At 41.3% G+C, this 12,070-nt stretch overlaps 1 protein-coding gene across 7 annotated transcripts in view; it reads left to right on the forward strand.

The window, feature by feature from the left end:
* The window catches only part of dlg3 (discs, large homolog 3 (Drosophila)), a 75,145-nt gene that overhangs the window by 4,708 nt on the left and 58,367 nt on the right, over window positions 1–12,070 (forward strand). For all 7 annotated transcript variants that reach the window (XM_047585700.1, XM_047585704.1, XM_047585706.1 and 4 more), the window contains 2 exons: window positions 4,640–4,725; window positions 10,695–10,805. In XM_047585700.1, the coding sequence (XP_047441656.1) occupies window positions 4,640–4,725; window positions 10,695–10,805 (197 nt within the window). The remainder of the gene's footprint in view (window positions 1–4,639; window positions 4,726–10,694; window positions 10,806–12,070) is intronic.

A 12,070-nucleotide genomic window follows, 5' to 3' on the forward strand; every position in this document is an offset into this window, starting at 1 on the left:
AACCGGTCCACGGCACTTATAGGAATACAGTCCAATATAAACATTACTCATCCTCTTATCTGCTCCCTTTGTGTTTGCCTTCACATGCTCAGGGCCTTGTGAACTGGTTCTGTTTGAACCGTTCTACGATGTGTTCATCACTGTGGTTGTGATACAATAGGTTGAAAAGCGGAGAGCTTTTTGAGCAGAGCAGGTACTGTTGTAAACCCTTTGTGTTCAGATGAGAACTTACAAAATGAGAGAGTTTTTTTTATTATTATTAAAACAGCAAAAACAATCTGAATACAGTGATCTGCAAACAGTACAAGGAAGTATTTGTCTTTAAAAGATCTTTTTAACTTTGATACACTGTGGAAAGTAAAGAGATGTTTGATACAGTGTGGGAAGGTTCAGCTCTGGCCACTTGATTGGATGTGCATGGTTGCACAGTCACGAACAAAGGTTGCCTCAACTCTGCATCCATCCCTTTTGTTCCAGTATACAAACATGCAGTGGAAGGCATGTAGGGGGGGTATGCTTGCTGGGAGTTGGGACATGCATGCAGACAGACACATGTTAAATTACAGAGTCCCTAAATGCCAGGGGTAAATGTTATTGAGGCAGGGACAAGGGGGTGAATTGTTTGCCCCGCCTTGAATTTGTGACCTAGTTTTCCGTCACCGTTGTTCCAGTGAGTTGCTCATCACCATGTAAAGAACCAGGGGCACATTCCTTTTTTTGCATGATTCACCCCGAGCCGTACAGACTGATGACTTCGGTCCGATTGAATAGGTACATGACAAAGAGATGAGGCCTTTTAACGCACCGATCCTGCATGCAGAGTTCTGTGGGACTGGGAGAAGGCGCCGGAAAGCCCCTATGACTGTGACAAAAAGGCTCAGAGCTCCGACCGGGCCATCCCAAAATAGTCCCAACTTCAAAAAGAGATCCGGAATAAGTCTTGCGAAAGAGACTTCTGGCTTGGATTATGTATTCTGTTTCGTCTCCAGGAATGCATGTGGTCTTTGAGGGTTGGAACAGTTAATGCAGAATTTTTGGAAAGTCACAGATGTAAAATAGAAGGAAACAACCCTGTACTTTGTGTGCCTGTGAATCTTGATCTCAGAGCGCTTGAAAACGTGATTGAGCACCTTTCTCTGTCTTGTTACCTCTGCCAGGAATAGATGAACGACGTAATTAGAAGTGTTAGCTGTGTGAAAGTAAGCCAGGTGTCCAAGATGCAGCTGAAGAGCACACCCTGCAAACTCAACAGATGCACTTTTATCTCCAACACTAATTTATTTTTTTATTTTTTAAGTACAGTGGGTCAAATGGTCTAAGGTACAGTGCTGTATACAGGGCAGCCACTAAATGAAATCAAAATATTTCAAACAACTGCAGTTCTCTTGGGTACTCTTTGGCACATTTTGAAGGTACTTAGCATCTTTAAAAACATCCCACAACTCTTCTAGGGATTGTCTGTCTCTTTATGTCATCTCAGACTGACTGGAGTCTGATCAGGGTTTTCTAGGGGTCATACCATCTGTTGCAGGACTCCTTGTTCTTCTTGTCGCTAAAGACAGCTCTTTACAACTTCCAGCCCTTTGTTTTAGTTATAGGGCTGACATAAAACAACTCGGAGGAATAAAGGCTGACAGTGGCGTCACATCGCTTGTGTCTGGGCAAAACACTTGCATTTGAACACACCGTCAAAACTACAGCTAACACCCGACTACCACATGCTCTCTGTGGCAAGAAATAGCACTCCAAACCAGCAGATGGCAGTGGTGTACATTTGTCATTGAAAAGAGGAAAGTGGAACAGCTAGGTATACAAACATTTTTTTTTCATTTCACATGGCCACATCATTGCAGAAACACTTGTTCGGATGAGCTGAAGATAAAAAATTTGAAAAGACTGTGTGTGCCCTCTTGCTTTTGTCATTTGTTTGTCACTTCTGATCCTCCCCTCGTTCACTGATTCACTCAGCTATACAGCTAGTTAGGGTGCTCTCTCTCACCGATTGGTTCAGCCACCGATTCAACAGGCTCAATAGGCCGGAAATCCATAGACACAGGATTTGGGCAGACAAAGTGCAAAAAGGCAGGGGACGACAGCTGATTGTTGGTTTTTACAGTGTTGTCAGCTTCAATCACAGTCAATTTTAGCTTTGGGTAAATCACTATAAACACCTACATGACCAGCACCAGATGGTATGTAGGTAACATTACTTACTAGCTGGTAAATACAGTGGAGGATTCATAAAAATACAAACAAAGAGACACAAGTGTTCTTAAACTAGAGCTAAAATGTGAACTAAGATGCTTTCGGTGACTAGACCCATAATTTAAGATGAGCGGCTCCCTTGTAAATAGGAAAACTGTTCGCTAACAGTTATGTAATACCTTCTTTGTTAGGATTTATTTTAGTGTTGTGTTAACAGCGTGTCCTGCAGCCAGTGGAAGATAATTAATTTATGCAGGTTTCAGGTTTCAGAAGAAAGGACATGATCCAAAGGAAACATATTTTGACAGGATTCCAATATTACAGAACTGCGAATGCCTTCGCTGGCAGTTAGACTTCATTCCAGTGGTGAACTGCCACTGAATAGATTTATGTACTATTGTGGGTATTTTGGTGCATGTGTGTGTCTGTACGTCTGTAAATGCAGATAGGCCTCCAGTGAGTGTGTCTGTCTGCATGTATATAGGAGTTTGAGGCTGCTCTTTAGTCAGCTGGTCAATAAACTCCTCTACCCACACATGGCTCCACTCCTCCACATTCAGACACAGTGATGAGTCACATGCTCCATTCTTACACTTTTGTTCTCACAGTGTCTTGTTGGGACATACTGACTCTTATCGCTCTGTCTCTCTCGCTGTCTCTCTCTCTCTCTCTCTCACACACACACACAGAAAGCAGAACTTTTGTTTCAGTCTCTGTTTCAACCAAGAAGCACACTATCACGTAGCAAACACCTCAGATGTGGAGCCTATCTTTTCCTGACAGTGAGCTGTGGAAAGTTGATGAACTCCTCGACAACCTCTTTATGTCAACTCTGCAGGAAGCAGGCCTGCGTTTGACATCAGCAGAGTTGTCCCGGTGCATCCTCTTCAAATGGCTGCCACTCAGTAGGTGACCGGAGGAGATGGGGCAAGAGGCGACGAGTGGAGAAGACTTTAGAAGAAGAGAGGAGGTGTTGAGGAGTAGTCTGAGATGTAGATTTGTAACTACTTTGAGAAAGAATGACAGGTGTTTGATCACCCTTTTACAGGCACAGCACGTTACCACACAAAAGACAGTTTTCCCTGCCATCTTGTTGTCTGGGAAAACATCTGTTGTCATTTCAATTTAAGATGCTGTTGAAGATATTTGCCATGCTGGTGGTTTGTGTCCCTAGGAATGACAACACAGATCAACCAGTTGGTCATTTTTGGACTGACTGTGTGGGAATATTTGAATGTTCATCCCAAGAGTTTTCCTCACATTGTTGCCAGCAGCTCAACTTTTATATGATGCGTTGCCATGGAATTCAGTATGATCATTGGTATTCTTATCAGGGCTTGGATCTGTGTAACTCTAAAACTGGGCAAAATGCCTAAATGCATTGAATTGCAGCCGTGTGATTGGCTGATTAGCTATTTGTGTTAACAAGCGATTGAACAGGTGTACCTAATAAAGTGGCCAGTGAGTTTATGTTTTTGGCCTTTTGTGCCTTCATTAAATAGTCATCAGTGAATAGAGACAGGTATCAGTGGTGCAAAAGCGAGGGGATGACACACAACAAGGGGCGGTGAGGACTATAGCCTCACACTTCATGGGTCACCTGCTGTACCCAAAGAACAGGGCTGTCCCACCTTCTGATTTTCAACCTAGATCAGTACCTTCCTTTTTGCATCATGCTGTGATCATCATTATCGTCATTAACATGAAGGTCTGTTGAGAGAGAGCCTCAAGTGGTCACTAGAGGAACTGCAATTTTGTTCACTTGAGCCCAGTAGGTTTCTGCTTCATCTAAAACCTGTCTTATACTCTGGTGTGTGACCCAACGAATGTTGCCATCAGTGCCATTCAGCTCATGACAACACACACTACAGCACTCAGATCTGTTCATGTGTGAACTGACCACTAGTCAATTAGGGGGCAGTGTTTCCATGCACGTGTAGCTCCGAAAACGGAGCTTCAGAGCAACAAAACGGGGAATGATCCACTTTGTACTCAATCTGTGATTGTAATGACGATGAAGAAAAAGAGTAGGGAAATGTTTTTTTTTGTTGTTTTTTTGTTAGTGACAATGTTCAGTGTGTGTGAAATATTATGATGTGTTCCTCAGGTACAGACTTGAGCTATATAGTTCAGCAAGAAGATAAGAAGAGCGCTTTCAAACATGAGACATAACTTTCCTTGTAAACAGGCAACTTCCACCCCCACATTTTTATCTGTGCCGTCACTGTGGAAAACCCAGTGTGCAACTGATTGATCAGTGGTGTATTTGTTTTACACACTGACTTATTTAGAAGGCTGAACGATTAAAAACAAAAAAAACAAACATGACAAGTGAAAGAATGCTCACAGATAATGTTTGTAATATTCCACGTGAAATAATGAGTGAACAAAGAATAGCTCAATATAGTTGTTGTTTTTTTTTTTTTTCTCACAGATATTCAAGAGTGTTACGAGGTGACCTTGCAACTGAACGCAGAACAAACTGTTGTGAAAGAAGACAGCAGGCAGGATGCGTGGGAGGTAATTTTCTTGCTTCACGTTATAGATTGGAAAAAATATGCTTAATGTTTACGTTGCATCCGGTGTCACACGTGCTATGTCGCGTGCTGCGCTATTTACTTGGTAGCCGACACACAAGATGTCATAACCTGTGTCCCTTCTCGCTCCTCCATAAATAACATGTCATGCCTCTGGTTATGGCGGCCATAACTCCAACCTGGTGTGTGAGTGTCAGACGGAGAGTTTGTTGGAGGGAGGCACACACGGGCGGAGGGAGAAGAGGAAATTAGACGGAGTCAAAAGAGCGTTGATTACCATTTGCTCATCAGTCGGCTGCTCTCATGAAGTCAGCCAGTCCTTTCATTATAATAAGTGTTTGTAGTCTCATGGTTATTTAGAACATTTTTAGTGTAGGACGCAGAAAGACACAACTGTACTGAAAGGATAGAAAGTACATCCTGTGTTGGCCTTGAGTATTATTTGAACCTTGAGGAAGGTCCTGTCTGTATGTTATAGCTCCTAAAATATCCATAATTCCATGCACTCAGGATAAATATGGACATTTGTTGTTGTCACTGATCCCCTTAGCCTTTGTATATTGGACAGGAACCCTTTTCTTTATATAAGTCATGTGCTTTATTGTTGCCGTATAACTTTCCTCGAGCTATGCCAAAATGTTAATGAAATTGATCTTTGGCTGACTCTTATAACCCATTAACTGAATGATCTCGGGTCTGTTTTTAGCAGAGATTAGAAAAATGCTGTTGCTTCTGCATAATAAGTATGTGTATGTCTGGATGTATCACTCACCGCGGTGCAGCTCTGGTCTCCGTGTAGCACACGGCGTCCCAGATGAAAAACGTGATTTAAATTTCACTGCAACATTTTTCAAATGTAATTATAAAAACTGAATTAAATTCACAATGGCTAGCTTTGAACCCTTTGACAGATCTCAACGAAGGTTTCCATCAAATGAAAAGCAGCCGGACATTTTCTAAAGGTTTTGGTTGTGTGTTATTATCCAGAAAGGAACAACGATAATGTTCCTGGTTAAGAAAAATATGTAGTTTGTATTACTATTTAGAGCAGGGGTCTTTCAGGCCAACGACCCCAAACTTATGGAAAGATTAAGTAGGGACCCCCTACATACTATATGTGTTCTATATCTAACTCGGTCTTTAGCTATTTATAAATATACATTATTATCATTTTGCATTCAATATCAAGCTATTCAGATATTAATTATTTCAAAAATGTGCAGCAGTAGGGTTTACCGTACAACTGCACTAAAAATAAACATACTTAATGTCATGCACTGTTAGCTTCTCTTCTGCTAATATTGCAGCGTGTGCCTGGGATTTTATCTGGGCACTGAATAGGCTCTCAGCCAATTGTGGGGAACCTGACCTGGCAACTTAATCAAGCTATGCTCAAAGTTCGACTTCCTAAGCGCAGAATGCAGCGGAGAAAATCGAATAACTGACGAGAACATGTCCTCCTCCTCCTCCTCCTCCACACTAGGTGGCGATATGTGTCTTTTCAGTGGGATAATACCACATTAACAAGGCCCGCTTTCTGGTTAACCTATTATGTCATATAATAAACTAGTCGTTCATGCGGCAGACCGGCATTTCAAATAACAGTACATTTTTTTTAATCTCGTACATAATGTGTGCGCTACATATGGTAAAGAGAAGATGGCGCTATCCCTCAGATGGTTCTTCTACCGGCTCCGTTTACCTTCTTCTTCTGCCATCAACTCGTTTCGATGTTTTTGTTCCGAGGTCACACACCAGTGCATTGGTTGTTGAGCATGCTCACACGGTTTGTCCTGTTGTAGTCCGAAGTGTATACAAGCTGGAGAAAAGCGAATTCCAAACGCTTTATTTGGGTGTCTTAATCGGATAATGACAACTTATTTTAGTTGGAGTAACGTGTTTACATGCACTTATGTCGTCCAGCTAGAGTCCAATTAAGGCAATACTTAGTTTTTTTCATGTGCATGTAAACATACTGAATTTGTTATATGCGGCCTCGTGATTGGCTCAGCAGCGATAGGGGCGGGGCCTACTGTGTACGGGAGGTTGTGATTGACAGATGTTGAGACAGCTCCTGTATCACTGAATGAGTCAAGCGCTGAAAGATGACGTCTTCTGCCTCCATTTATCCCTTTAATAAAATATGTTAATGTGTATTTAAAGAAATTTTAATTTGTGGGGGAAAACGTAGGTAAAAAAAAAAAAAAGAAATGCCGAAAAATGTCTAATCAACCAAACATTTTGCAACCTTTCCTGCGCAGTACCTCTGCGGACCTCCTAAGGGCTGCGGACCCCCTGTTTCTTGATATTATATCAGGAGCTATTTTCAGATCTGGTGTGCTACACAAATCCAAATGATTATTTACCTAACCTTTAGAATATTAGAGACATGTGTTGAAAAACAACCCTTTACAATCATCTACAAAATCCCTCAGAGGTGAACAGAGCAAACTAGCAGTTGGTTTCAAAGGTTTTTTTTCAGATTTAATGTCTCACAAAAGCTTGTAGGGTACAGAAATGTGTGGAGAGATGCCCAGAATGCTGATTACGTATTTAAAAACATTTAGTTATGCAAGAAGCTACCTGTGTGTACTAAAAATAAAATCAAATCTTGGAGTAATGGAAGGTGGGGACAAAGCTGGATGGCCAGCGTCGTGACATTTATGGTTTGGACTGAAAATATTGGACGGGTTCCCATGGAAATTAGTACGGGCATTAGTGTTCAGCTCAAGATGAGTTGTAATAATTTTGGCAATCTTCTGGCTTTTTATTTGCCATCAATCCAGCGCTGGGGTTGTGTATAAAGGTGGGTGAATCCTCTTAAACATCACCCATATATTTCCTGAAAAGTGGTTTTAAAGCTCAGCGAGGTGGCTCCAGCTGTCACCATCTTGGCATTGCCTGTCTTGACTTTATAGTTTACGGCAGAGGAAGAGAAAGCCGGTCCATTGTTGTGAAAGTTCTCGGGTTAGAGGAGGCGCTGTCACCTCTCCCTTGTTTTGACAGGGACCAGAGGGGGAGAAAAAAAAAGGCAAAGGTGAGACAGAAATTACACAATTCAATCCTCACATGAGATGAGAACTTTCAATCTAACATTATTCCTTTATGCTTAGCAGCCCCTCCCTTTAGTCAATCACTTAATGTCAACGTGTTGTTGGAAGTCTGAACTGGATTATGTACAGTCAGCTGAACAGGGGGACTGCAATAAACTTGTCATTTACAGTGCTTGACAGTATTAAATGGATGCTGGAGCGCAGGAGACAGTTTGTCCGCTTTACGGCTACACATCAACATACCACAGCTCTTATTTTAAACAGAAAACGCATTCGCAAACGTGTGTGAAAAGACAGCCCTGACTGGGGCAAGGTTTCTAAATAAATCATTCAAATTGATTTTGAATTGAATCTTTTTTAACAGTTTTAATGCCATATTTATTAGACTGTTACAATATTTTTTGTTTGCTGTTGAATAGATAGTGTTGGGGTCTGTTAGGGCGAGTTTGCATTCAAGCTTCTTGTTGCAGAAGCTTCGAATTTCTACCAGTTATCCGCTACTTTTAGCCTTTTGAACCATGTATTCATTAAGTCACTGTAACTATTTTTACAGTTTATCCATAACTCATAATAACCTGTTTCAACAATCTTAATATTTCTAGCAACAATCCCTTTTTAAAGATCTCACCAGACTACTCCCCAGTCCTTCCATCACTTCTAAAGTGCAGCTCATTGCGGTGCCATGTGTTCAGAATGTGTTGCTCACGCTGTGGAGCACCTAAACCATAAACGGTGGCTTGAAGTTTATTCTTTCATCCAAAGCGCCTCTTCATGCATTCTGTGATCCGCCCTGTTTAGCTTCTAATTCAGTGCAGCACGGCTCCTGGTCCTTCCCCCATCCCTCGCTCTCTGGACCCCAGCTGTTTGTGGGACCTGGGCACTGTGCTGGAAAAAAGAGAGGGAAGCTGATGGAAGGATGCAGCAGTCATAGTGGGAAGTTTGAGAGAGAGGGAGAGAGAGAGCGCTGCTTAATGGACACCCAGTGAGGTGCTTATCAGTATTCTAGCCATGCTGTCACCTGAGTGGAGGATGGTGGGGAAACTAAATGAGTCTGCAAATTCCCTGATTTGGTGCAGAGTAGCAGGTGAGCGTGGAGAACAGCTCCTTTGAAAAGGAACGAAACCATAGGAGACGAAACCATTGAGGTCATTTTTTTGATTTTGTTGTTTTGTTAATCATGAAACAAAAAGTGAAACGATCAACAGGAACCATTTAATGCATCGTACATATTATATGACTTATATGACATTATTATTTGATTAACTAATTTCAACTCTTCTCAGTGTTGAGGTCGTGCTCTTAGAGCAGATCTGGCAGGACAAACATCAGCTGATCCGCCTGTTAGCTCTGCCATGTGGGACCGGAGCTGTCACATTTACACAGTTCATCTGATTCAGAGAAAAGCCATAGTTTCCTTTGAAAAAGGTTGGGCTTGTTTGTGGTGACCCTTCTTGCAACTTTGCAGCAGTGGCGTCTGACTCTAAAGCCTGCCCCCTGCTGTCAGTCCAGGCTCTGTGTGGCTTGAACTGTGGCAGTGGCTCCAGTGGACGTCAGTTTACTGTAGACTCTGTATCGCCGTGAGACGCAGTCTGTCAAATTTAATTTACATTGGTGACGTGATTAACTGTAGGTTTGCTGCTATTTTAAAGTGGCTGAGTTTCCTTTGTCATAAATTAAAAGACTGAGTCAAGCACTTTGTTCTGTCCTGTGCTGCTCCGTTAGGTGACTGTTTCCACAACAAATACTCCTGTGCTCAGTGTTATCCTTTACACACATGAAACGGTTTAGTGTGTTTTCAGAAGTTTTGTTGATTCTCCTCTGTACTGATATGAGCTTGTTAAAAAAATAAAAATAAATAAACATCACTACAAGTGGAACATTCTGGAAAAACCTTCCTCCTTTCTACCTGAGATGAGAATATTGATATCAGTCTTGTTTGACTTTACTTCTGAATACGAAGCCAACAGCTCGTTAGCTTAACTAAACATAAAGCCTGGAGTCAGGGAAAGCGACTTGCCTCAATATCAGCAGGACTATCACTTTGACAGAAAAAGTAGTAAAGTTAATAGTAAATGTACACACTAACCAGATTTCTCTCATCTGATTTGACGCTTTACGCTAAGATTTTTGCAGAACCTAAACTATTATACATCAGGAGTCTTCAATGTTTTCAGGCCAAGAACCCACAGACTGATGGAGAGATTAAGTAGGGACCCCCTACCTACTATATGTGTCCTATATTAAACTCGACCTAGTGCTATTTATAATTATACATTGTTATTATCATTTTGAATTTAATATCAAAATTTAATTGAATGGAAAAACCTTGATTTGTCCCACAGTGGGGAAATTGCAGTTTGCAACAGCACACATAGTGCAGAAAAGTAACAATAATAAAGAATGGACTGTGTAAAAGATAAATAAAAAGATGAATTGCCACAAAAAGTAATTGAATTCTATCAAAAAGTATTGAATTGGAAAAGGTGTTGCTCAGGATTGTTCACAGTACAGAGTAAGTAGTGAAATGATGGGGATATTTAAACCTTAAAGAGTAATAATATTACACATATTATATGTAAAAAATGTCTAATCAACCAAAGATTTTGCGTTCCTCCTGCAGCACCTCCACGGACCCCCTACGGGTCGCGGACTGCCTGTTGAAGACCTATGTTACACATTATAAACTTAGATTATTACAAGTCCTAAAATATTCTTTGCCATTTCCTCATTCCTTCAAATGTGAGTGGTATCAGTCATTGTCCTCTGAGGTAAAATGCTTAACTTTTCTTCAACAGACATCGATAATGATCATCCATGTCCTTGCAATGCTGCAGCACGAGTCCTTTCTGTTATAATGTGACTGATTTTATTCCCACATGTATCTGTCTCCGTGCTGCAGGACCAGGAGGACGAGGGCGTGTTTCGGGTGCGAGTCACCAGCAGGAGCAGCCCTCACAAAGTGGAGCGAGTGTCTGGCCTGGTGTCTCGCTCCCGTGTCGACTTACCAAAGGTGAGCAAAGCGGCGGAAAAGGAGAGGAGCTTCCCCAGTGTTTCCTCCTCGACCTGAACTTCAGGCGTCAGGCAGGGCAGCTGCTGATGATGTGATGATTTCGCATTCTCCGTGACATTTAGTGAGGTATTGGAAAAGTGCCCCAGCATCATGAAATGTTCGTTACTGTTCATAAAGGTTGATGACCTTTGGAACATTTGGTTAATGTTGTTGCTGAGTCACAAAGAAGGCCGAGGGTCCAGTAAGTTCAGGAGGTGGTGAATTTGTTTGATCAGTTTGAACTGATGGAATAATTTCAGTCTGAACTGCTAATGTTTGTATTGGTTATATTGCTGTTAACCTCCTGAGACCTGAACTTTTGTTTGGTATGCATTTTTAATTTCTCCTTTTCTCTTTATTTGGGATTAGTAGGACCTAAGAACTATAAAAACTAAGCATCGTCTTTGAACAGGAAGTAGTTTTTGGAAAACAATATGACCACATGCGTGGATATTACACTTATAATAAAGTCACCAATGTGTAACTAAATATGTTAATTTTCACGTCTGAATGTGGCTGTGCAAAAGCACAATTGCAAATAATGAAGTCCCAATGTCCTCAATCGAGTACTTGCTAATTAGCAAAGTTATATCTTGTTTCTATTGATAGAATTTGCCTGTAACATTAAACTAGAAAAGTTAATGAGCATGAAAAAGTTGAAGCTGTAAAATTTGATGAGGTTTTGCACATTTTTGCACTTTTGTTAGTGAATCCACTGAAACGCCCGCTGTTCACACCGAGTTTCTAGTTCAGATGATAAAAGTTTAAATGAAGCAGAATAACAAGCTGCCACAAACATAAAACATAATGTCCCCATATGAGGACGCAGGGTCTCAGGAGGTTAATATTTCTTGCAAGAGAGATTAAAAAATAACGTTTGCTACACTGTAAACTATGCTCTGTGCTAATTTTTTAAAGATAGAAGGAATAATAATATTTGCTAAGAGTCAGGTGAGAAGATCAATCCACCTCTTAGATTTGCTCATCAAATACAGTGTTGTCACAGTGTTGTCACTGGGTTTGCGATAAAGGAGAGCTTTACATATTTATTGTAACTTTTGACGCGAAAGCAGAATGCTTCCTGTAACGGCACTCACTTTCTTTACAGCTTGTCGTCAGTCCGCTGTGCGCAAGAGCAACAAGCCCGGTCCTCGTCTCTCGCCACAGATATGTCACAGTAGACTGCCGCTTCCCTCAATATTGTTGAAAGCCCTTGTGTTCACTTG

This window comes from Mugil cephalus, chromosome 5 (assembly GCF_022458985.1).
Source record: "Mugil cephalus isolate CIBA_MC_2020 chromosome 5, CIBA_Mcephalus_1.1, whole genome shotgun sequence".
Lineage (NCBI taxonomy): Eukaryota > Metazoa > Chordata > Actinopteri > Mugiliformes > Mugilidae > Mugil > Mugil cephalus.